This window comes from Brienomyrus brachyistius, chromosome 15 (assembly GCF_023856365.1).
Source record: "Brienomyrus brachyistius isolate T26 chromosome 15, BBRACH_0.4, whole genome shotgun sequence".
In the NCBI taxonomy this organism is placed as follows: Eukaryota; Metazoa; Chordata; class Actinopteri; order Osteoglossiformes; family Mormyridae; genus Brienomyrus; species Brienomyrus brachyistius.
In genome coordinates this window covers 6,286,425-6,312,142 of record NC_064547.1, presented here as the reverse complement: position 1 = coordinate 6,312,142, position 25,718 = coordinate 6,286,425, and the positions used below count along the sequence as shown (strand labels likewise).

Below are 25,718 nucleotides of genomic sequence, written 5' to 3'. Positions count from 1 at the left end.
TTCAAGAACACACAAGCTAAACTCTGGGTCCACGCCAGGGGACCTCCTGCTGGAACTGTTTACTGTGCCGAGTCAAGCATGCAGTAGAAAAGTATTTTTGACAAAAGCTTTGCTTTCATAGGTAAGATGTCCACCTTTGCTTTTGCTGTTGCTGATTTGTTTTTAAAGTGACAGTCCCACTAATGGGAGAGGCTTTGATTGTTACCCAGATGGAGGTTGTGATCATTCGTATGTTTGTTCAGGTTTAAACGTAAGCTTGGAGTTCAGTGCCCCACGCTTTGCATTGAGCTTCAGCATGTGTTCAGTCTTCACCCAATACTGCCTGCGTTGTTTTTATTTTTCCGGTTATTCGCTGCCCAAGGTTGTGTTTTTCTCCAGATCAGATAGTGATATTTGAGAGACTTGAAAAGTCATTGTCAGTTTTATCTGCGTTTATTGTCACCAACTCTGAGCTGAATTATCGTGCGGTTCACATACATTCCACACCTTCGTCTGTATCTTCTGAGGTAAACTCGTCTCCTCTCTCAGTCTGAAGGCATGCGGAAAGGCGATTCGGTATCTCTGAATTCCCGGCAGTGCGTGATTGTGTGTGCCAGCCAGTGCATTCGTGCGCACTGCCCATTCCGTCCACTGCGGCCCCATATTGAGGTTGAAAGATGGACGGAGTCAGAGCAAAAGTATGACGGTTTCGCTGTTGTCAGGCGTCAACGGTGCAGGCCTGTACCGAACAGTTTTCTCACCTTTTGTCCACTGCGGTAGAATTTGCCAGCGGTGTCGAGTTGTTTTGTTTAAGACGTTTAGGCTTCGGCACCTGTAACGCGCCTTGAGTCCTGGCTAATAGGAGCATTTCCTGATGGTGGACTGCCTCGGTGCTTTTCTACCAGTTTCTTTTTAAAGTATGTGCTTCAGGCTGAATGCACAGCTTACAAAATAACAGGTAATAACAGGTAAGGATGGCTGTTGAAAGGACTGACACGCTCTGTGGGAGCAGAGCTATTGCTTAAGCTGGGCTGCTCCCCTCCTCCTAGCTGCCTCGTATTGCAAACAGTGTGGTTTCCCTCCCTATTTAATGCCTCTCTGAATAACAGGCCTTCTCCCCCCTCCCTGTCCATGGCAGATCTTCCACATGACCTACGACCTGGCCAGTGCAGTCATGCGCATCTTCAACCTGATCGGCATGATGCTGCTGCTGTGCCACTGGGATGGCTGCCTGCAGTTCCTGGTGCCCATGCTGCAGGACTTCCCCTCCGACTGCTGGGTGTCGCTCAACAAGATGGTGGTATGTCCCTCCCTGCCTCCCAGCCGCCCTGGTAACAGAAGCAGATGTGTTGGTGAAAACAACGCAGGAATTAACACCTTGCAAGCTGCAATGTTATATGTGCAATAACTGTACCTTTGTCATCTGTTGGGGTTGCGGGCACTTTTTATACTTTCATATTTTATTTTAAATTTTATGTGTCTCTGTATTTGAGTAATGTTTACACAAGACTTGTCATAACCATTCCAGTGTATGTCCATCATGCATAAGACAGATAAAGGACTTGACTTTGACTTGCCCTTGACTTGCCCTTGACTTGACCTTGACTTTGACTTGACCATCTGCTATCACGGGGCACCTGGTGCGCAGGGAACCAATATACTAGACTCAGATCAAAACCAGGCACAATCAAAGGTTGGAAGCCGGGTAGTCTATTCTGGGAACAAAAGGAAAGGCAGGCACACGTGCAGAGGCGGGGAGATCAGTGCATACACTCTCAGTGAGAATGGGAATGGGGCACACACACCGGGCAGGGGATCTGGGTAAAAGGTCATGCAGAACCACATGGGAGGAGAATCAGGCACTCGGGAAAAAATGAGGATTGTGAATGTTCAGATATCAGGCATAAGTCACTCATTCCTCACAAACACCAGCCCGGTGATTAAGCTAAGATGATCAGCAACTGTCAGTACTCTGGTTGAGACGACTCTGGTTGTGGGTGCGTGGCTGCAGTAGGGGGGCATGGATGCAGTACAGGGGCATGGATGCAGTACAGGGGCGTGGATGCAGTACAGGGGCATGGATGCAGTACAGGGGCGTGGCTGCAGTAGGGGGGCATGGATGCAGAGAGGGGCGTGGCTGCAGTACAGGGGCGTGGCTGCAGTAGGGGGGCATGGATGCGGAGAGGGGCATGGCTGCAGTAGGGGGGCATGGATGCAGTACAGGGGCGTGGATGCAGTAGGGGGGCATGGATGCAGAGAGGGGCATGGCTGCAGTAGGGGGGCATGGATGCAGTACAGGGGCGTGGATGCAGTAGGGGGCCATGGATGCAGTACAGGGGCATGGATGCAGTACAGGGGCGTGGATGCAGTACAGGGGCATGGATGCAGTACAGGGGCATGGCTACAGTAGGGGGGCATGGATGCAGAGAGGGGCGTGGCTGCAGTACAGGGGCATGGATGCAGTACAGGGGCGTGGCTGCAGTAGGGGGGCATGGATGCGGAGAGGGGCATGGCTGCAGTAGGGGGGCATGGCTGCAGTACAGGGGTGTGGCTGCAGTAGGGGGGCATGGATGCGGAGAGGGGCATGGCTGCAGTAGGGGGGCATGGCTGCAGTACAGGGGTGTGGCTGCAGTAGGGGGGCATGGATGCAGTACAGGGGCGTGGATGCAGTACAGGGGTGTGGCTGGAGTAGGGGGGCATGGATGCAGAGAGGGGCGTGGCTGCAGTAGGGGGGCATGGCTGCAGTACAGGGGTGTGGCTGCAGTAGGGGGGCATGGCTGCAGTACAGGGGTGTGGCTGCAGTAGGGGGGCATGGATGCAGTACAGGGGCGTGGCTGCAGTAGGGGGGCATGGATGCGGAGAGGGGCATGGCTGCAGTAGGGGGGCATGGATGCAGTACAGGGGCGTGGATGCAGTAGGGGGGCATGGATGCAGAGAGGGGCATGGCTGCAGTAGGGGGGCATGGCTGCAGTACAGGGGTGTGGCTGCAGTAGGGGGGCATGGATGCAGAGAGTGGGGCATGGCTGCAGTACAGGGGCGTGGCTGCAGTAGGGGGGCATGGATGCAGAGAGGGGCGTGGCTGCAGTACAGGGGCATGGATGCAGTACAGGGGCATGGATGCAGTACAGGGTCGTGGCTGCAGTAGGGGGGCATGGATGCAGAGAGGGGCGTGGCTGCAGTACAGGGGCGTGGCTGCAGTAGGGGGGCATGGATGCGGAGAGGGGCGTGGCTGCAGTACAGGGGCGTGGCTGGAGTAGGGGGGCATGGATGCAGTACAGGGGCGTGGATGCAGTAGGGGGGCATGGATGCAGAGAGGGGCGTGGCTGCAGTACAGGGGCATGGATGCAGTACAGGGGCGTGGCTGCAGTAGGGGGGCATGGATGCAGAGAGGGGGGCGTGGCTGCAGTAAGGGGGCATGGATGCAGAGAGTGGGGCGTGGCTGCAGTAAGGGGGCATGGATGCAGAGAGTGGGGCGTGGCTGCAGTAAGGGGGCATGGATGCAGAGAGTGGGGCGTGGCTGCAGTGAGGGGCGTGGCTGCAGTAAGGGGTGGCATGTTGGCTTAGTGGGTAATGCTGTCACTGCGAGCACCCAGAGTTCTGGGGGTCGAAACCCATGTCGGTGGGTGGAGTTAATATGCTTTTCCTGTGTTGTGTTGGCTTACTTCGGATCTCTGCATAAAGAAACTTGCATTGACTTTTTGACAGGCTGCAGTGTTTGTCATTGCTTATTCAAAGCGTTGAAAGTCCACTCCCTTGATCTATCGATACGGCCTGAGGTGGGTGTGCGTTCGTTCTCCGCCTGCTACACGAGGCGCGACGTCTGCTTACACATTTAAGCATGTGCAGCAAAAAAGCCACCAGATAATCGGCCCACAGGGCCCGGCTTTTGCGAGGCACTCGACCTGAATTGCGTCTTCAGAAATATCTATCTGTATTAACTTCGTGTTGTGAAAGTGACTTTGTGTGACAGCGAGGCTCCTGCCACGCAACCAAAAAAAAACAGCGGTAATACTATCAATAATAAATGTGGCCTGGGGTCTGACTGGACATTTTTCAGGTGTGACGCATGCCCCCTGCCCTTTGAGTCAACCTATAAAGAGAATTTAAAAGCTATGATGGACACTTGAACACCCCCTGTGCTAGGAGGGTGACGACAGGCCACCAGGGTCCAGGGGGGGATGGGGGGGGAGGGGAAGGGCGCCTCACAGTTGTTCAATGTTCATCCAAACGGCAGCGGTAATGACAGGCTGTGCTTTATGGCGCAGTCAAAGCGTCAGGTTTTACAACTAATAAAACCTGCACTCCAGCACACTGTGGTGTCACCAAGCAGATCGGAGAGTAGTGGCTCTCAAGCGTGCAGTGTGCGACACACTGGACACGCCTCGCTCACATCCACAGTGTGCCAGGCTTCGCATGCAGTGTGCGACACACTGGGCACGCCACACTCACATCTACAGTGTGCCAGGCTTCGCATGCAGTGTGCGACACACTGGGCACGCCACGCTCACATCTACAGTGTGCCAAGCTTCGCATGCAGTGTGCGACACACTGGGCACGCCACGCTCACATCTACAGTGTGCCAGGCTTCGCATGCAGTGTGCGACACACTGGGCACGCCTCGCTCACATCCAGAGTGTGGCAGGCTTCTTGTGGGTTTGGACGGGAACAATTAGTGTGAATATATCAGAAAAACAATGCTTTCATTCATACTACTGTTACACAATATGTAATCTGTGAAATCAAAACAGCATTTTTACCGGAGGATGTTTATGGACCAGCACAGGCACTGTACTGTGGCAAAGTATTTACATTCATTCATTCATTCATTCATGCATTTATTTTATGTACCTGGTTGTTCCATTCTCAGGTTCAGAGCCTATCCGAGAAACAATGGGTGTAAGACAGAATAACCCAGTATGGGGCACCAACCCATCATAGGGCACACCATCCATCCATCCATCCATCCATCCATTCATCCATCCATATACAGGGCTTGTTGCACTGCTAAAGTATTCAAAATAGCATAACTTCCAAGATCTTACAGTACATTTACCAATTAGTTGCAGTTTTATGATGGATTTAAAATCTAATTTGTCAGCCAAATAACTGCATCTTAACACAATCTGCAGAATCCCTTGCATGACAAGATGCTTTAATCCATTAAGGAATCCAGTAGGGAATCCGTTAGGGAGCTGGGAGGGAGCAAAAACATGGACTGTCCAGAGGTCCCTGAGGACTGGGTTACGAAACACTGCTTTAATCAACTTGGTAATTCATTAATGAAACAGTCCCAGTAGGGGGCACTGTGGGGAGAGAGTCAGTGTTTGCGTGGACCCATTGTCCATTTTTGGGAAAGATGATGCAACAGCGATTTCAGGGAAAAAGAAATTCAGTTTTTTTATTGTCGAGTGGTAATCTATTTAGTTGGACAGTACTAATTTTTTGATGATATTTCATAGTTGTTGGCATTTTATTTTTCTGAGAAATTAATTAGTAATTGCAGTTATTATTCATAGGTCACCAGCCCGTGACTCTGTACTAGAGAAGTGTTATTGGAAGATGGATGGATTCAGCAAACTCTCCCTGTTATTATTTCAGAATAAAAGACCTACAGCAGCCACAAAGAGTACAACAGCCAATAAAACCGAGCCAGAAAAACTGCAGTAGTGATCATTTGAATAACAACAGACCAGTTAGCCCTGATTCTTTTAGACGGAAAAGCTCCTGGTCATTCTTGTTTGGCAGTCTTGGCTTTAAGCTCATATTTAGTACGCAGTAAAGATATTTCGCAGTTTCAGTTTTACTTATGTTTCCACATAAAATTACAAAAGACTAGCAGATAAGACCTTAGGACACTCAGGAAAATGTGTAGAAAATCAGTCACAAAGATTTAATTTGTTTAATTGCGCTGCTTAGTAGGAGCACAATCTGCAGCCAATATGCAGGGGAATACAAACATAAAGGCAGTAGGGTGAGACGAGATATGGACCATTTGGGTCAGAATATACAATATACTTGTATACAGAAGCACTGCTAGGGGTCTAAGACACGTTTCCTGGAGGTGGTACCAGTTAAAATCCTCCCATAACAAATAGTCTCCTTTTATTTGTGATCTTTTGTTTTTAATCACTGCATAATTAGTCATTTTAAACGGGGCATCCTGCGCAGGGTCTCTCCCGACCCCACACTGTCTGGGATATGCCTCAGGGCCGGCTTGACCCAGTGCTTGATAAACATAAGGTGGATGGATGGATTATGAAAAGTGCTTGGTGCAGCATGTCCTGCACCTCCCCTTAGGCTGCTCGGCGATGCGTGACATTTACGGACCCAATGCACTGGCCCGTCCAGTGGATTCTGGGGTCTCTTTTGTGCAGGGAGAGACCTCAAAGAGCCCGACGCGCAGAGCTGGCTCGAAATATCCACCTACCCCGGAGGGCTGTGCAGCCCTTTTTTCGGCCGGCATCAAAAGGTGTCTTTACAAGCTGAGCCGTATTTTTAAAAAGCCAGCATACTCATCGGCATAATAAAATGGATGGAATAACAGATATTTTACACAGCAGGTATGACAGGGTTTAAAGATTGAAAAAAGAGAGTAACAGAAAACCAGAAAGTATTGCTAACTTACCTATGCTGGTTATCAATTACCTGGTTAAAACCGATGGTGAAGTGTTAGATTCACTTTTATTTTCTGGAGTGTTCCCTCTCACTGAGAAACCAACATCACTTTACGTAGTTTCCCTAAATCTGGGAGTGGTCAAACTTCACCGAAAGGATGAATATGAAATGGCAGCCTGTCACAGCGACACAACAGCCTCTCACAGCGTATCAGGGACATTCGCCGATTGTCACCGTCAGCAGTCTATCCCCCTGATTGTTTACGAACCGCCCATTGAGCGTATAGGTGCGGGAGCAGTCAGAGGCCGGACAGGCATGGGACCCGCAGGACATGCGGAACATGCATTGCTGCATCACCGGCGGCTCTGCGACAGCTGTTGGTTAATGGAGTCGACCTGGGCTCAGCCAGACCCCGCCGTTCGAGGTCCCCTCCCCCTCGGCGATCATACTCATTGTCACCTCGCGCACAGAATATGCAAGACGTCACTTGCCGATGTTCCCGATGGCTACTTTTATTAAATAAATCTTGAGTTCAAGGCTCAGGTAAATTTAGCAAAAATATCTGTCGTGTCAAATGACAGGATATTATAGGTGTCATAATGCAGTTCTAAGTTAACGTTCTTTGCCGACAAAAGCCGATCCCTACCTCCTACGGCAGGGGTAGGGAACCTGATCCATGGAGCGCCGGTGTGGGTGTGGGTTTTTGGGATGGCCTCTCAGTCAGCCAATAACAAAGCAGCGATTCCCAACTCCAGTCCTTGGAATCCACTGTTATTGGCTGACTGAGAGGCCATCCCAAAAACCCGCACCGGCTCTCCATGGATCAGGTTCCCTACCCCTGTCTTACGGCGTAGAAAACGTGAAGCATTTTGGCGTGCATCACCACACCGTCACGGCCTTTGATGAAACGCACTGCCGTTCTAGCAGAGCTGAAACTCAAGATATGGTGCTGTCTGCTTCTAGATTAAAGACATACATCACTGGGGCTTTAATAGGAGAGTCCATTGGAGCAAAATGTAACTCACTGGAGGAACATCATAAATTCAGAGGAAGGCAAACCGATTATAGGACTAGGGTTTCCTGTGACTGTTAAATATGGGTTTTGGTGCCTGTGGTAATAATCTCTCTGGTTCTTTGTGGCAGATCTGGGTTTCTTTCACTTGTTATCGTACAGGACCATCCTCTGTAGGCTTCAGATGGGGGGTGTGGCTCTACATTTTGATGAAAACAAGTGTCTGCACATACGCACCGGCGAACTCATCCCTGCCAGATTGGTCCGGTGGCGTCAGCTGGGGCTGCTCAGATGCTCATCCTACCGTCTCCGCCCGCCTACATTAGCGCCTGCGGGGAGGCGTGTTTATCCTCGTCACGCGCCTCCTCTGACGTCGCCGCCTGTTGCTCCAGCCGGCCTGTCCCGCTCCGTGCCCAGGATGGCGGGGTGGCATGCTGCCTCCACACCTGCAGGGGGCGCCGAGTAGCGGGGCGTCGTCAGAGCGGAGGGCCAGTGGGGCCGCGTGAGGCCGTGGAGGCTCTCATCTGCCACCCTTGACTCGAAGCCAGGCTCCTCGGAGCTCATCTGCTCTCCCTGCCATTCTGCCGATCTTCTTAATCTCCCGCTCTCCATCGCTCGCTCCCACTGTCAAACTGTCTCCATGTTTCAAGTCAGACTGGTGTTTTTTTTTTTTCTCACCTCCCCAGCTAAAAATAGTGCCTGAGACTGAATCCTGCATAACTCCAGGAAAATGCCAAGCGTCTGCTGAGAACAGTTCAAAACAAACCAAAGATAAAGGTCTTCCCCTCTTAGGCGAAGGCAGATTACCTGGGGGACAGGTATAAGCGTGATTCTCGGAAGATAACAGGCTGACGGGGGCAGCCGGCTCTATTTTCAGGGGTTCGACGCTTGAATGTATAATCACTGCTGCCGGGGGAATGTGGTCGTCCCTGTGAGCAGATTAGGGGGCAGCTGGGAGGAAGGCAGACATCACAGATTCGGCGTTTTCTGGGACGCGCTGTGGCATGGCTAAGGGTCGTCCCTGCCCCTGGCCCAGTGCTGACGACCCCTTCTCTCTGTCCCCCCCTCCCCCAGAATGACTCCTGGAGTGAGCTGTATTCCTTCGCCCTCTTCAAGGCCATGAGTCACATGCTTTGCATCGGCTATGGGCGGCAGGCGCCGGAAAGCATGTCTGACATCTGGCTGACTATGCTCAGTATGATCGTGGGCGCCACCTGCTACGCTATGTTCATCGGCCACGCCACCGCACTCATCCAGTCCCTGGACTCGTCACGGCGCCAGTACCAGGAGAAGGTAGGAGGCGCTCACCGACACCTCTATTCTCACTGATGTAAACCCACCCCTCCCCCCACCTTGGCCAGTAGGTTGATCTCTGTTTGCGGTCCCTCTGCTGGGACCTGGTGTTAAATTTCGCTGAGAAACACTGTGATGTTTATATTTACAACTCTGAGCATGTGTTTACGGCCCAGAACGTGAGGGGTCATGTCTGCCTCCTTCCCTTGCAATTGCTGACCTTTCCTGAAGTCTAGGCATCATTTTTCTCCATCTGTCCAGGCACCCACATCTCTGCATTTTGCTTAGCAGCGATCCCCAATCTGGTCCTTGGAGATCCACAGACATTATTGGAGTTGGGAGGGAGCAAAGATGTGGACCGTCTGTGGGTCCCCGAGGACCGGATTGGGAAACACTGGCTTAGAGGTTGCTGCATGACTGGGATATAGAAGAGAGCCATGTCTCGTGCGTTTCCCATGTTTGTCTGTAGGGATAGGAACTGAGTTTGCTTGACATTTATAAGAAAGATTTAGGGGTTTATTTTCACTAACAACAGTAGATGAGCAGTATTGGTTAGATTTTACTGAAAATTAAAGTTTTCGATTCGTAAAACAGTCTTTATATAATCGCCACTTTCATCAGAGCCTGGCACCGCTGTAAATATTTCTGTGAGCTGTGGGTCTGGTTTTTGTTTGAAAGCTGTTATGATACCAGTGATGAAAGACATTAGCTGGTCAGTGAGCTTCACCTGGCCGATATATCAGACGCGGTTTTCCCCAGGAGAGCACACACATGCTGTTCCAGAAAATGGGGCAAAGTAGTGGTCAGCTGGAGTGTTTCAGGAGAGTAAATAAAAGCTCAACAAACATGGAAAATGGAACAGAAACCGAACAAAATGCAGCACTGGTCATAATCTGTCCTCAAACCCATTTAGGCAGCTCTGACAATCGATAGACAGCCAGACTGACTGCCCTTTTATTGTCAATATTATTGTAATACTATCAATCGTATTTCCAAGAAAACGATAATAAGTGAAAATGATGTGTGTGGAAAATGTGAGAATGCGCTGTGTTATCACATAGATAAAGGCTTTTATCGGAAGGTGTTTTCCTAGAAACTGGAATGAAAGAGGCTCCCAGCAGGCCTTTGCCGGTGGGACCGACGTCCCGTCCCCCAAGCTCTGCCCTCGGAACCTCCACTCTGAACCCGAAAAGATGCATTAAAAGCGGCCGGCTGACAGTTTCAGCTCATTCGCACATCTTCTGCGATAATCCAAATTATATTTTGCTGCTGGCAAAACCTGGCAGGTGTGATTCTGATGCAGGAAGCATCACCTCTTGCTCAGGATCAGCTGATTGTGATGCGGCTCAGAGCTCCGTTCATTTCGTGAGATCGCTTAGGCTCACCACTCACCGTGTGCCTGAAGTGGGCACGGCGATTTCAGCATATACACGTGCAAGGTGCTGCAAACCGCTCATGGGCATTTAAGAGCAATCGTTGTGGATGACAGACAGGCATTTCCTCGAGAGCAAAAAGATACTTTTGCAGCACCTATTTGAATATTGATAAGTAGAGGAAACTGAATTCAGACCAACGTAATGAGGCTTGTGCCAGTTTATTCTTAGTTGAAAGTTTTATGTCATCTAATTGGATGAAACACGTCCTCCCAGTGTTATGATGCATGTAAGTGTTTAGATTTTACAAATGCCCTGTGGAAACCCTTTCGAACAGTGATCAATCGTGGAAATTAGATAATGGAGAACTGATTTTCCTAGTTGGGATACGTGCGAGGGCTGAGACTGGAGAATTGCCTAAACATGAAGCTTAGAAGGTAACGGATAATTCTCAGCTTATCTGCCGTTTAGAGTAACCTTGAAATCTCATTATCTCTAACCGCTAGACTGTCCCGACTGCGACGCCGAGCATGAAAATCTTTCTATCCCCTATAGCTTATTTATGCCACATTTGTGTTGGTTTATGCCCAGAACTGCTTTATATAACCTCACAGAATCTAAGAGGGTTGTTTTCGAAGGTGCAGGAACTCGAGTCTTGAGAATTATGCTGTGTTCCATTTACCTTGGAGGTCAGAAGTTGGTGCTGATAATGACCTCACACCGCATTCCAGTACAAAGCCATTTAGCAATGCTAGTTCTAGCCAGGTTCACTGTTAGCCTATGCTAGCAATAACAACGAAGGATAACAACGCATTATGGGATATTTTTTTCGCATACAAACACCTCAGCGACATGTCCACTGATAGTGGTTGGATGGTACTGTGTGTACTACAAAAATAAGACATCAGTGCCAATAAACTGTATATATCTACAGCTTTCACTTCTGTTGATAAAGGGCAGCCATCTTTAAGTCAGAGGTTCCCCCTCCCTTCTGAGTCGGAGCTCCAATTTCAGGGGACATTCCAGTTGAAATCTCTCGGAAACCTCGGAAAATTTAAATGAAAAGCACACTTAGTCCAGAGTCACTACCAAGGACTCTTCGCCCCTAGTTCACAGTTTTCACACTTACTAAGTTGATTGCATCAGTGATTCAAGAACTGATTTGCACATCAAACAAAACAGGAAATGTGAAATAAATTCAATGCCCGTATAAACCCCTGTACATTTTGTAGACGGGAGTGATAGCAGATCTGGAGGTTCTGTAGCCTGGCCTTCAGTTAGACCGGCCCTCTTTTGGAGGAAGACGATTTGCATTGTAATCCTCAGCTAATGCAATCAGTCAGCAGCTCGTCTCTGATAACTTGCACTAGCAATGAAGATAATGGCAAATTTCACACAATGACAAAAAAACTAAAGGTAGATTTTGCTGTGGAAATCAGTTCCTGCACAGCACTTCATTATGAAATTTCTGTAAATGATTATAAGTAAAGCTCCTAAATCTTCTTAAGCTGGTAATTACTGTAATTATAAGACATGACACATTAATTGCATTCAGATAGGCATTAATGCATCCTCACAAGAAATTTCACATTTATCTTCATTGTCTGGGGGCGGCATGGTGGTACAGTGGTTAGCACTGTTGCCTCACGCTTCTGAGACCCGGGTTCGAGTCTCTGCCTGGGTCACATGTCTGTGGAGTTTGCATGGGCTGCCCCCCCTAGTGCCCATAGCTTCCAGGATAGACTCCGGACCCCCCGTGACCCAGAAGGATAAATGGTTTGGAAAATGGATGGATGGATCTTCATTGTCCCATATTGTATGTTTCATTTAGTGTAATAATAGTAATGTTAAAGTGCTGATTTAAACATTATATTTAATTAAAAAAGATTTTTGGAGCTTTATGCATAGATATCTGATGCATTCATTGACGCAGACACTGTCCCTTTAATACCACAACTGAATTCTGAAGATGGATTGGATGATATGGGAGAGATGCCTGAGTGGCCTCACTATTAGATAGGCCTGTGTCTCCTGTGGGATTCTGGGACATTGTCAAGGCAGCAGCCTGGCATCCCGGGGATGGCCTTCTTAAGGCGACGGAAGCTGTCTCTTCGTCCTTGATTACTGAGCAGCTGGCAAGGCGCAGCAGAGGAAAAGAGGACAGGCTGCTCTGTGATGACCTGCCTCGTCCAGAGAATTGCCTGTCTCCTGCTCTTCCAAACTGGTTTTGAAAGGGCTGGGAATGGCACAGATGGTAGCTGTGGCTTGGCTCCGGGTCTGTGCTGCTCGCCGGGGGCCCTTCGAGAACCACGTATCTGCTGATAGGTGTTGGTTGAAGAGTCCGACTGCCGCCTGTCTAGAAGAGGAGATATTTCAGGAAGAAATATGCAAAGACCCGGAAAAAGATTCTCAGGGGAAAAAATACGAGGCTAAGGGAATTTAAGCAACAGGAAATAAGAAAGTTGGTTCTCCATTGGATAGACGGGGTGCCACATATTCCCGTTTAATACGATTTGTGAAAGATCCACAAGTGTTTTCTGATTACCATGTAGTTTAGTGATCAGGTGAGAGAGGTCCAGTTGTAGGTTCCTTGTCTCTCAACCCCGCTATTGGTATTTCATGCTATTTTTAAAATAGTTGTAGGATATTTATAGCTCATGCAACTTCTTTATCTTAATATGTGACTTATTAATGCAGGGAGACAAATGGCTTTCCCTCTGTGAATGGGTGACTACTCTGCCTGATCACTGCAAGGAATGGATCGGATGCACCATTGTGGCGGCATTTTAGAAGTGCTGCCTCATCGGAAGACTGAACGAAGCCAACTGGGGAAGCACTTGATTAAAGACGTGAAGTGACAGTCAGTGATTTTAGTGTCGCTAACAGCTCTATTAGTTTTGAATTAGAATTAAGCTTGGAGCTCATTCATTCAGACTGTTTTCATGAGAGATTGATTTTACCATTTTTAACGTGATTAATTTTATATGACGCAATTCCTGGATTTAACAGATGTTGCAAAGAAACAGAGAAAACCAAATAAGTCTGTGGTTAAATCGGCCATATAAGAAAGCACAATCTTTAACAAAATGTTTAGTGTTACAAGTTTGATGTACATCTGTTTTCAGTAAGGAAAACAGTCTGGAAAGGGTTTGGGCTGCGGGAGGCCTGGGGCAGCACTACATGGACGGGATGCTGTTGGGGAGCATCTGCATGTGTGCAGAGTAAAGCAGGGAACTCGAAGCCCACACAGACGGCCAAGTCAGGGCTACGTTTACCACTGTGAACTATGGGTGCGCAGCTAAATCAGTGTTTGTCAAGCCAGTCGTGGGGGACACTGAAATGGGCCATGTTTTGATTTCTCCCAGCTTCCCGGCAGACAGTCCGCATTTTTGCTCCCTACCGGGAGCTGGGAGAGAGCAAACACATGGACCGTCCATGTGTTTGCTCTCTCCCAGCGGATCCCTTCGGGGTCCCTGAGGACCAAGTTTGAGAAACACTCTGCTAAGTTAACCAAAGCTTATTTTAGGTAAATTTATTTTGCAGTTCACTATACAGTAACCACCAGACTGTTTAATAAAAGACGGCATTACAAGTATAACAGGTCATAGTTACAGTTATTAAGAGCACCGCTGGTACACGTAATTGAAAATCATCATATTTCTGTTGCTTAGCAGGCCCTGCATCCAAAGCGACACGGAATATTGATTTTATATCTTTTCCTCTATTACATACAGCGTAATGGATATTTTATTAAGGTAGCTGCTTGAATGGACGAAAATGACTGATGCACAGTCAATATTGCTGGCACAACCGTCAGAAAACAATGGCTGAAAAAGCACAGGAGAGCCAGAAATCTCAGCATGTCTGATTTATCAGAGATGTGTGCTTTTGTACATTCGCAAAAGGCCCACTCACATGCTAGCGTAGCCTACCTTCTGCATAGCTCTACCATCTCGGTGATAATGAGATGGTAGCAAACTGTAATAATTAATGATAACACTGACAAACCGCTACATACAGAAGCTGCTCCTGGAAGACATACACTGTATTAATTTAGTTTATATTGCCCCACGAGAAGTTTAGGTTTCCTGTTACATCTTGCCAAAACAAATGCAGTATTCCATCCGAATCCGGTTTAATCGCTGTCGCAGAGGCACAGGGATGCTTGACTCTCTGTAGGGTTGCAAAATGAGCAATGGTCTCCTCCACCTTTTGCCCTCCACCCTTCTGCCCGAGAGACTTCATTAACATTACGGTCTACAGTTCTGTGCGAAATCTTAGTCAGTCAAAGACAATGATGTCTAAATGATCTTCATGTTGGTGAAAAATTGATATTATGTCTGTGGAAGTGTGTCAGCCATTTCAAAACCTAAAATTACCGCAGTAATTTGCAGCAACCGTCCAATGCACCCATATATTTCTTGACTGGACCACTAGAATATCATGTCTTGCTAATTAATACCTCACTGCGTTATTTAAGTAATTAAATAAATAATTCATTGAGCTGGCGGTGAAATTTAACGAATACATGGAATGGCTGGGGTGCCCCTGAGGAGAGGTTTGGGAAGTGAAGCGCTGTTCATCTAGCCACCCAAGGAGATATCAGTGATGTTTTGGAGAACAGAAGATATTCTTGTTAGTTTCTATTGTGCTGTTATTAATTTGCATTTAATATAATGTTGAATTGTGTTTTTTTTCTAAGCGAATATGTGCTTACTACCCAGTAAAATAGCTTTAAACATTTCCCTACTGCCTACGACGTTCCCACGGATCTGTACATTACAGTTGGCTCTTTTAGTAAAATCAAAAATATATGAGAATTGTCTTTGCATACTTTGTGGAATGGGCACATCTTCTGCTGAACCTAACAGTAGAATTTGTTATTTAAAATGTCTTCACACGGAAGCTAGATTATCATATTCGCAAGTAGAGGAAGTGGGAAAGGTCATATATGTTTTATCGGAGAGATTTTTAAATAGTTTTTGTTCATCTTTTTTTGCTGCCTGCTTTTGTATTGTAAAATGAAATTTCAGTCACACATCCGCCCCAGAAAGCCCCACCAGTGATGGTCTCAATTCTTCTGATTACAGTCAAATCTAACATATATTTTAGGAATGCCATAGTGCCATTTTATAGAAATTTGAATTGCGTATCTTTGTGTACCCAGCGGTGTCCGGATGTCTCATTTCCCCTGTCTGATTTTCTATTTGCTTTTTATTATTGATTATGTAGCATATCGTGTGTTTGTGGGAAGGCTGACTAGGTCTGAGAAGATTATGGCAGGATGCTGACAATTTGTGAGAGAGGATCCTGCTGGTGAGGGTGAACTACACATCCACAACAGGGAAAATGAAGGACTGTTCAGAGGCAGATAAGGAGTGTCAGCTCTCAGCATGGCTGAGTGAGCCTTGGGTGCGAGCCGTCTGGAGGGGGGCGACTCACACGGGCATGTAAATAATGGCCAGGTGGCAGGAACTTGATGCAAAAACGAGGACTGTCCGGGGTTCCCTCCCAGCTCCCAGCCAATCAGGGTCACCTGTCCGCAGCCGCACTGTGAGTGAGTGAGAAACACCTTTTGATATTATGTATCGGGAAGTGTTTCCCAACCCAGTCCTCGGGAACCCCGGACAGTCCACGTTTTTGCTCCCTCCCAGCTCCCAGCCAATCAGGAACACTGAATACTTGGTACTGGTGAGCTGAGAGGAAGCAAAATCGTGGACTGTCCGGGGTTTCCGAGGACTGGGTTGGGAAACACTGGTATAGGGAACTAATATGCATGGCCTCAGTGGTGGAGACTGGCAAGGGCAAGTCGGGCATTTACCCAGGATGGCATCTAAGCACACTGCATACCCGGCCCTCATGGATGCGGCTATCAGACAAAATGAAATTGGACAGTGAAGTTCCCCAATACAATCCTCAGGGACCCATCGCTGGTCCACGTTTTCCCTCCTTCCGAGCTCCCTGGCAGATTGTCCCCTGGAGCTAGGAGGGAGCAAAAACGCGAACTTTCTATCGATACTGCTTAGCTTAACAACTAATGTAATATGAACTGTAGTAGTTATGAAACAATATATATATATATATATTTTATTTTCCAACACTGTCACTTTTGCTAAAAACAATAAACAAAGTAATATTAAATATTAGTTTTGGACTGGTGCATTAGACCTGTATATTCCCATGCCGCGTGACGCGGATGTCTGGGTTCTGCCTTTTCCTCTAAGCTGCCTTTCCTCTCCTCACACGACCCTTCAGCCGGTCCCCTCAGCATGATTCAGGGCTCCAGCAGCCACGCGCCCCGAAACCAGCACTTTGCGGGAGGCAGGGGTAAATACAGGTGCCCTTTACGAGTCGGCAGGCGAACGAAGGGAGCAACTGACACTGGCAGGCCATCTGAAGAGATGCGTGGGCGTTTGGAGCCGGTGCGGCAGGCGGCCGGTCTGGGGAGAGTGGGGAACGGGGGGGGTGACATGTGACGACGGGCCACTTAGCTGCGTAGTTTCCAGAGAGCATACGGTGCGAGACATCGCAGCTGTTAAAGAAGAAAATATGTGGCAAAGCCATTCATTTCTGAATAAGTGACATATATAAATGTTGCCGCAAATAAACCTGTAAAGAAACGTAAACATTTTATTTAGATGATGTCATGTTTTTCAGCCCTAGGTTAACCTTATTCTGCACCATACAATTTTAATTTGTTTTATTGTCTGAATTTCCCAGACAGGTGAAGTTTAAGGTTATGCTGAATGTCGGTTGTCGACTGTAAATGGGGTTCAATTATGTCTCTGTGTCAACAGTTTATCTGTTTTAGTATAATTGAGTTCAGTTGTGTATTATTCACAAAACTGTCCTAATGGACATTATTGGTTCATTGGTTCATTGTTCTTTTTCATTTTAGAAGTTTAGCTTACGTTATTGCATGTTTTTAATCCACGTAATAGTACCTTATCTACGTCAATCAAACTTATATCAAACTATTTTTAATAATCAAACTTATAAAATAATACTACAAATAAATGTACGAGTGCCCCGCGATGGGCTGCCCCCCCATCCTGGGTTGTTCCCTGCCTCGTGCCCATTGCTTCCGGGATGGGCTCCGGACCCCCCACGACCCAGTAGGATAAGCGGTTTGGAAAATGGATGGATGGATGGATAAATGTATGGGTAATTTATATTTTGTGTCAACACACAGTCAATTGAGGCTAAATAATTTGAATGTAACTAATTTGGTGAAAGAATTTGATGCAGTTGTATGGGACTGACAGAGATATAACACTCAGACCCTCAGTATGTTCGTTACATTGAAGAACTTAAAGACATTTATGCGCAAACCAGGTGTGCTAACTTTTACTCATACAATGCTCACCATTCTCGTTTTAGATGGTCTAAATTGTCTGTCTGTTTAGTCTGCGCCTCACCTGAAAGTTAGTGTTCCTGAAAATGAATTAAAGTTAGACGTTAAGCGAAAACCGACTGCCTCATTAGTGCTAGCTTCTATGCCAAATATCGGTCATTTTAAAAGAGTTTAAGGGTGGCCTTTGATATTTGATTGTGTTTCTTTTTCAGACATTTTGTGTGTGAAAAGGGCAAAGACTCGGCCCTGAATAGAACAGTGAATCATCCCCAGCCGCTACTTAATCGCGCTGTCCTTACCATACCGTCACGCTGATGTGAAAAAGTCAGACGAGAAACCATGACGAAGTATCTGTTAAGCTTTGCTTGGTCTGGAGATAAAACACTGATGTTTCTTTCGCATTTAGGTCACTGTCCCATCAGAAATATGATACATTTTTATATTAACAACAAGGATTCTGTTATTTCTCTTTGAAACCTCTTCAACATCGAGGTACCACTGGTATTACTTACAGCCCCTGTACAAAACATGTTGCGCTGCCTTTGCTGTTGAGGGCAGTTAAATGGGTTTGGAAAGATAGACAAAGACAGGCAAAATTTAAAACTTATCCTTGCATTTTATCAAGGGCCAAAAAGTAATATCCAAGTGCAACAAGGGTGCTGTTTCTGCAACCTATAATGATCTTGGACGCTACTTGGCTTTTTTTCCCCTTATGCTTCAGTGTCTGAAGTTTGCAGCCCATGGTTCTCTGTCTTCTGACAGGATTTAATGAAGCCTCTTTCAGCTCTGTAAGAGATTTTAAAGTTTAATTTAACTCATGATTTAAATTCCAGTGCATACTGTGTTCAAGGTTAACTCCCATTGAGCCTCTACTTTTTCTTGACTCTGGCATTGAAACTTTGTTGTATTAGGCCGTGCTCGACCTGACTGACATGCATTGAGAACATGGGCGCTCTGAATAATTAAAGAGTAGAGGTCAGGGTGGGGGCCACAGTCTTTACTTTGTGCACTAACTTTTTATTAGCAGTCTAACTTTCCTTTCTTGCATGTAATATTAAACAGCTCAGTGACTTGGGTTGTGTACTTTGTGACACTGCAGGTATTCAGCAAAACACATCTCAGACCACTAATCTCGATCATACCTGCTGTGCTACGTTTCACTTTAAGGTACAGGTTTGAAAGGACGGGGTGGAGACTATGAGAAGGAGGGACAGTTGTTTCCACCAATAATATTTGCTTCTCTGTTTTTATTATTTGTATTGTTGGGCACTGTTTGGCTGGATCCCATAACTGTACCCTCATACCAGACTGTTTGAATCATTGAATCATCTCTGCAACTCAGCTTATAACTTGTGTCTTAAAACCGTGTCAGATTGTTTGGATTATCGACTATGGCTGTTGAGTTTTTCTTTCTAGCAGATGTAGACTTGGCTTATCCAGTATTGTTGTCGCTTGACTACATACATCAAAGTGACATATGTCTGCTCTGATCCCGCCTCCTCACCAGAAGATTTATTGGTTTTCGGATTCGGTCAACTGGAGCGGCACTTTAAAGGCGAAAGTTACTGTAGCAATATGGATTTTTCGTGCTGGCTTTCCTTCTGTAAGGTCTTACTCTTGTTGCTGAACATGCTTTGATCAACCTGAAGCAACCACCTCAGTCATCCACCCATGGCGGGGAGAGAAGAGCCAGCAACAAAAAGCCTTTTCCGCCAGATACCGTTCACCATCCTCTACTATGTGAACTGGAAACTATCCCAGCACTGGCTACAGTCACGAGGGCATACCGGCCTAGTGTGCCAAGTCTTATACCCCACAGAGTGTAGTAAATATTTCTGGTTGTCTCTCTATGTGCGTGAAATGTTATTTGATGAAGTTTTCAAACTCTCTGCTTCTGTTTGTGCCAAATAGCCATGTTTGGTACCAGCAGATAGTGAGGGGTCACTAGTCGCCAAAAGGAATTAAACCACTCTAACTACCCTCCTGGATCTTGCAGTTCAGTGCCCTGCCCTTTGGTTTAAGGAATGCGCCAACTATGTCTCAATGGTGATAGAATCCTTTTTTATGGAGATAATGGCACGATGTTTCATATATATAGATGATATTTACATCTATTCACACCTGCCTGACCTAAAGGAAGAGTTCTGAAAGCTCTTCAATGCAAAGCTGTATCTGATTGTGGAATGTCTCTTTCTGAACCCTTTGATCAAATTCCGGGCTAGACAAGGTCTGTAGAAGGAAGAGTGAGTAAACTGGCTAAAACGTCATCCCTGTTGCATATGCACTCTTTCTTTTACTCTACGTGGGTGTAGGGTTTGCAGGGGTGGAGGTAGAGAACAAGGTGGGCCTCGGTCTACGTGGGTGTAGGGTTTGCAGGGGTGGAGGTAGAGAACTTTCTTTTAAGGTCACTGAAGCAACGCATCATCTTGACAGAGATTTGTTATTTTCATTTTCCCTCCAAAAGGCTCTGAATTATATATCACATTTAAGCTTTTATGCAACATGTTTAGCTGGAAAATATATGCCAGTGATGTGTAAATGGCTGGGAGTGAGATTCAGCAGCACAGGGCTGGACCCTTGGCTTTTTTCTGAAACTCCATGTCAGGGCTTGTTGCACTGGCCCCCCGTGCCCCGTTGTGAGCGTTGCCGCGGCGATGACTCACAGCCAAGCCCCACCTGCCCATTAGTAAGCAGCCCCCGATGCTTTCAGAGCAGTGAAGACGTCTGCTTGCATAACGTCCTCCCCACGTTCGGCAAGGCACAGTGTGTCCTTCAGCGAGCCTCTGCATGAAGGCCACTGCTGACCTCTAAATTATTCACTTTCGCTCTTAAGTGCTTCTTTTGTCATTGATTTCATTTTTTTGATTGATTTTTTTGTTTGTTTGTTAAGTTTTTGTATTTTATTTTCATGTCAATAAAAATCAATTGAAGGTTACCCTGACTGTTTTTAGTCAAAAATGAGTTTTCACGACATTTTCTGAGTATCGTGATCCTGGTTCATGACGGAGTTCAGGAAGAAACGTCAAATAAGTATCAGTAACAGGCTTCCTTTGGTGGTTTTACACCATGCCGCATCTCTTGGCGTCCCGTACAAACAATTTCATTTTTCTTTTGGCGCGCTAACTCTTGGAGTATTAAATTAAAAAAGCTTCCAGATCCATGCAACATTAAACAACATGATTAATAATTTGCTGGTGTAGCATCGCTGTTGAAATATGGACACTAACGATAACAGGGATGTAGTTTATAAATGTTATTTGTTATTGTTTTTTTTTTTTGGCTCATACAGTATGTGACACTGATTTAAATGAGCTTTTTAAAAGCCATCTAAATATTTAAATGCTTCCTGCATTTCTCTGACTGTATTAAGAAGGAAACTGAACATCTAGGCTGCCTCTTCAATTCTCTCTATCCATTTCCCTAGTACAAGCAAGTGGAGCAGTACATGTCCTTCCACAAGCTGCCGGCTGACTTCCGACAAAAAATCCACGACTACTATGAGCACCGATACCAGGGCAAGATGTTTGATGAGGAGAGCATCCTGGAGGAGCTTAACGAACCGCTGCGGGAGGTGAGGAGCCCATGACGTGTTTGTTATGTGCGAGACGTCCACCAAAACCCAAGTCTCAAAATGTGGGCTGACATCTTTTCCCTTCCCCAACAGGAAATCGTGAACTTCAACTGCCGCAAGCTGGTGGCCTCCATGCCGCTGTTCGCCAACGCGGACCCCAACTTCGTGACGGCCATGCTGACCAAGCTGCGCTTCGAGGTCTTCCAGCCCGGTGACTACATCATCCGCGAGGGCACCATTGGCAAGAAGATGTACTTCATCCAGCACGGGGTGTTGAGCGTGCTCACCAAGGGCACCATGGGAATGAAGCTTTCAGATGGATCCTACTTTGGAGGTAGAGAACAGAGCAGGCCATGGTCTACACTGCTGGGTGCATGGTTTTCAGAGGTGGAGGTAGAGAACAAAGTGGGCCTCGGTCTATGTGGGTGTAGGGTTTGCAGGGGTGGAGGTAGAGAACAGAGTGGGCCTCAGGCTACGTGGGTATAAGGTTTGCAGGGGTGGAGGTAGACCTTTCCACATGAATTATATATACTCACGTTAGACTTTTATATAAAGAAACTAATTTAGCTTAGCTTGTTCAACATATTACCATGTATGCAGTAGAATATTAAATATGGTATTTAATTAATATTTTTCTAGAGTAAGACTAAACACAAAATCAACTTATGGCTTTTGACGTCCAGTGCAGACTTATTCAAAGCAGTTGCTATGTTAGTGACCTTTTCATTTCACCATCCATCTGCCTGACCAGTACCAGGTCATGGGAGGGTTTGGAGACCGTCCCAGTAAGTAAAGGGCACAAAGCGGGGGACATACTGGACAGGATGCCAGTCAATCGCAGGTCACACACATGCAATCTCACACCCAAACAGACACTACAGGCTATTTAGAGACACCAATTAGCCTAACTGCATGTCTTTGGACTGCAGCAGGACACCATAGTACCCAGAGAAAATGTGCCCAGCGAGGGAGAGCATGCAAACTCCACACAAACAGAGCAGAGAGGGGCTTCAAACCCTCAACCATGGATGCAGGAAGCAACAGCGCTCATGAAATCCTCCACTCCATCACTCCTCTCGTTTGAGAAGCCATAGAGTCAGTGACAGAGCCATTGTCAATAATGTGTTGTACAGCATCTTAAGAAACGTTCAGTGAGCTTTACCATTAATTTCATGACATACATCCTGTAGCATAAGGCTACAGGTCCTCCTATGCCTCAGTTATATCCATGTAATTAACAACTAAATTAATGTGGAAATGTGAGATGGAGGTACGAAAAGGCACCCCCCCCCATTTGTGTTTTGCTTTATTTTCTTCTGCTAAGTCATGTCCCATTTTCAGAGTCTCTTTTTGGGGCTGGGGGTTCCTTGCAGGGGGGGGGGCTGGATTTGGCGCTGGGGGCCATCATACTCCCATCAGGGCCAGGAAGAACAGGAGGGGTTTCCTGACACACCTGAACACTCAGTCATAGTGCAGATTTTAGCCAAAAGCGCGAATGAGTAGCGAAACAGAGGCCAAAGATGGGCGAGCGATTAATACCGGCTCGTTAAGGGTGCAGGGCGGGGACGGAGGCACGATTTGTGATGCGGCCTGCGGGGCTCGTCAGCTGGGCCCGTATGTCGGGGGTTAGCTGGCGAGTCGACAGCATATGGAGGTGCATCCGGGCCGTGCATCGGAGCCCCTCTTTCTGCACGCCTCAGAACCTGACAGTGTGCTTTTTAATCACAGTTGAGGCATATTGTTAATCTCCTCTTAGGACATGGCATCCACTATTAGGTGTTATGGACCGTTATGGACGGTGTCCTTTTAAGTGGCAGGCTCAGGATGAAAATGACCTTGAGGTAACGTGGAGCCTGAGAGGACGGGTGACGGATTTACCTGTCAGAGCGGTTAATGAAGAGGTAATCATCAAAGTATAACTCGTCCGGAACGTCCTTTGTCCCCTGTAATGGTCGTATAGGCAGCTGGCGGAAGCTGATGTTTTACTCGACCGCACTCCGAACCTCGTTGTCCTGGTTCCTCTCTCCCGGGGGCTGCGTATTGCCTGCTGGTCTTTTAGCATTAAGTGATGCGTCACCCCCGCCGGCAGAAGTGGAGATTCCAGGTCTGGCGAAAGACAAAACTGGAAACAAGAACGTATTCCTGTTGGCCTTGCGGAGACCCACTAGTGTTAGAGGATTATTAACAAAGCTCTAGAATTTGTTTTATTGTTAAATTATTCCCCCTTTGGTAAAAAACCTGCCTGTGGTCCGTACAGCACTATCAGCTGACCATCTGTCCCCCCCCCCCCCCACTTGCACAAGGGAAAGACTGATTTTTTGTTTTGGCAAAAGTGAATTAATTGCTGCCACTATAACAGCAAGGCTGTTTATTATAAAATTTTTCCACCTTCTGAATGCTCACCTCTTTAGGGCGGGGCTCAATTTCGTTAATCTGGCCACTGATTTAGCACGTTACTATTAATAAGCTTTGGAGCGTGGGAATGACTTGAATATTTTCTGTATAATTATTTGAGGCTGTATCCAGGGGGAGCCCATGTTAGGGCGCTCTGTAGGACAGATACGTGCCTTCATACGCACACGGTCAAACTCCGTGACTCAAAAATGACTCCGAGCCAGAGGTAGCACTGGGAAATATGGCTTCCTCTGATTGGTCTGGACTCAGACGCTGGAGAAACAGAATGTTATTGCGAAAGAATAACAGTTAGAATTGCCAGAAGCTTTCCTTTTGATGCCGGCCTTGCATGGCTACACAATCCCACTTTAGTGAAGATCCTAGACTGTTCTAGAACAGGCAGGCAAGCTCGGAGGACACCTACAAGGAAGGCCGTGAATTAATCCACCCATTACATATTTCAGCTTTTGCTATAATGCTAAAATACTCAATAATGTGTAATAACGGGAGGAGAATTTAAACCAGGTCATATAGTTATATAGAAACACAAAGACCTATTGTGTTAATCTTTCTTTCTTGTTCTGTTTAGTCATGGGCTGTGTCCGAATTCAGGGGCTGCATCCGTTTCAGGGTGTGGACTGTGTAGCTTTTGCAGGCTGCATCCTTCGAAAGTCCATGCAATGAATCTTGGGATATTTAGGTCTATTTCCTGTTCATCATGTGACCTTTATCATGTGATGGTTACCATGTCATTGTTATCATGTGATCGTTTGGGGTCAGGAGCCCCATTTTTGTCTGGCACAATCCAGCAAATAGTTGGAAATTCCATATGTAATCAAATGTATTTGAAAGGTAGGAAGGGGCCCGGATGTGGGGGCCGCCATGGAGTTTAAATGACACGTGTGTCTTGTTTTCTCCTCTCAGAGATCTGCCTGCTGACCCGTGGCAGACGCACGGCCAGCGTCCGCGCCGACACTTACTGCCGGCTGTACTCCCTCTCAGTGGACAACTTTAACGAGGTTCTGGAGGAGTACCCCATGATGAGGAGAGCTTTCGAGACCGTGGCCATCGACCGACTCGATCGCATCGGTAACAATGGCTCAATAACACTAATGAAATCAGACAAGACAAAACGATAAATCGTGACCATAGAAATAGACGATCTCAAAGTGAACATGCCAGCATAAACGGACGAGTTTTAAGAAGGACAAGCAGAGTAATTTTATTATCCTGAAGGAAATTGCTTGTAATTACAAAAAACATGATACACAGCTGCATGAAAAGGCAAAGACAGAGAGAATACACAGTATGACAGACTACACTTTCTACATAAAAATATGGAGATAGTGTGGTAGTTTTGAACTGTGTCCAGTTAACGATGTTGGGGAGGGGGGTCATTTTAACATGAATAAAATATTAGTATCCCTTTGAATTTTTATGATATTAATTCAGATTTATCACTAAGCTTTGGTCGATCAATCCATTGCTTGATTAAAAATTGTCCATTAGTTTAAAAAAGCAATCCCATTTTTAATGTTTAATATTTTATTATTATTATCCAGAACTCACAGCAGGTGCGCTACAATTTTAAAAATAAATTAATATCCGTATACAGCAGTATCTTATCACCCAGCATAACAATATTATTAAGCAACCAGTATATAGCAGACATGAAATAAGGACAATCATAAATCAAATTTCTTTTAAAAATTATTTGTATATTAGTTGCTATGGGTAACATTTTCCATTTATGCTGTTTTATTGTTAGCTTAAAAGTGTTGTCAGCTAGTGAAAACACCTAGGCTGTTTATTCAGACCCCGCTGTGTAAACATTCTGTGTAAACTTCATAAATCTCTCTCTCTCTGGATGGTGAGACTCGCCCAGTCTCCCTGCAGCAAGGTCAATATGCTCTTGATGTGACATCTGACATCAGACAGACTTTGTCCACCTAGCATATGTAGTTACAGAAGCATTATGCCAACAAATTTGAGGTCTAGTTTGAAATCACTGGTGTCCTCAGAACGGAGTCACATTCCTGAATGTTCCATGAAAGTTATCCAGTTGCTCAAAATAAAGATTGTAATGTGGATCTTTTTCAGCATTATTTTCATGCCAAACTGCTTCAG

The 25,718-nt window shown here is 46.4% G+C and overlaps 1 protein-coding gene across 2 annotated transcripts in view; it reads left to right on the top strand.

The window, feature by feature from the left end:
* LOC125709187 (potassium/sodium hyperpolarization-activated cyclic nucleotide-gated channel 2-like) overlaps positions 1-25,718 on the top strand; it is a 53,051-nt gene that overhangs the window by 18,586 nt on the left and 8,747 nt on the right. For both annotated transcript variants that reach the window (XM_048977371.1, XM_048977370.1), the window contains 5 exons: positions 1,118-1,279; positions 8,681-8,899; positions 21,051-21,197; positions 21,291-21,531; positions 24,516-24,680. In XM_048977371.1, coding sequence (XP_048833328.1) covers positions 1,118-1,279; positions 8,681-8,899; positions 21,051-21,197; positions 21,291-21,531; positions 24,516-24,680 — 934 coding nt within the window. The remainder of the gene's footprint in view (positions 1-1,117; positions 1,280-8,680; positions 8,900-21,050; positions 21,198-21,290; positions 21,532-24,515; positions 24,681-25,718) is intronic.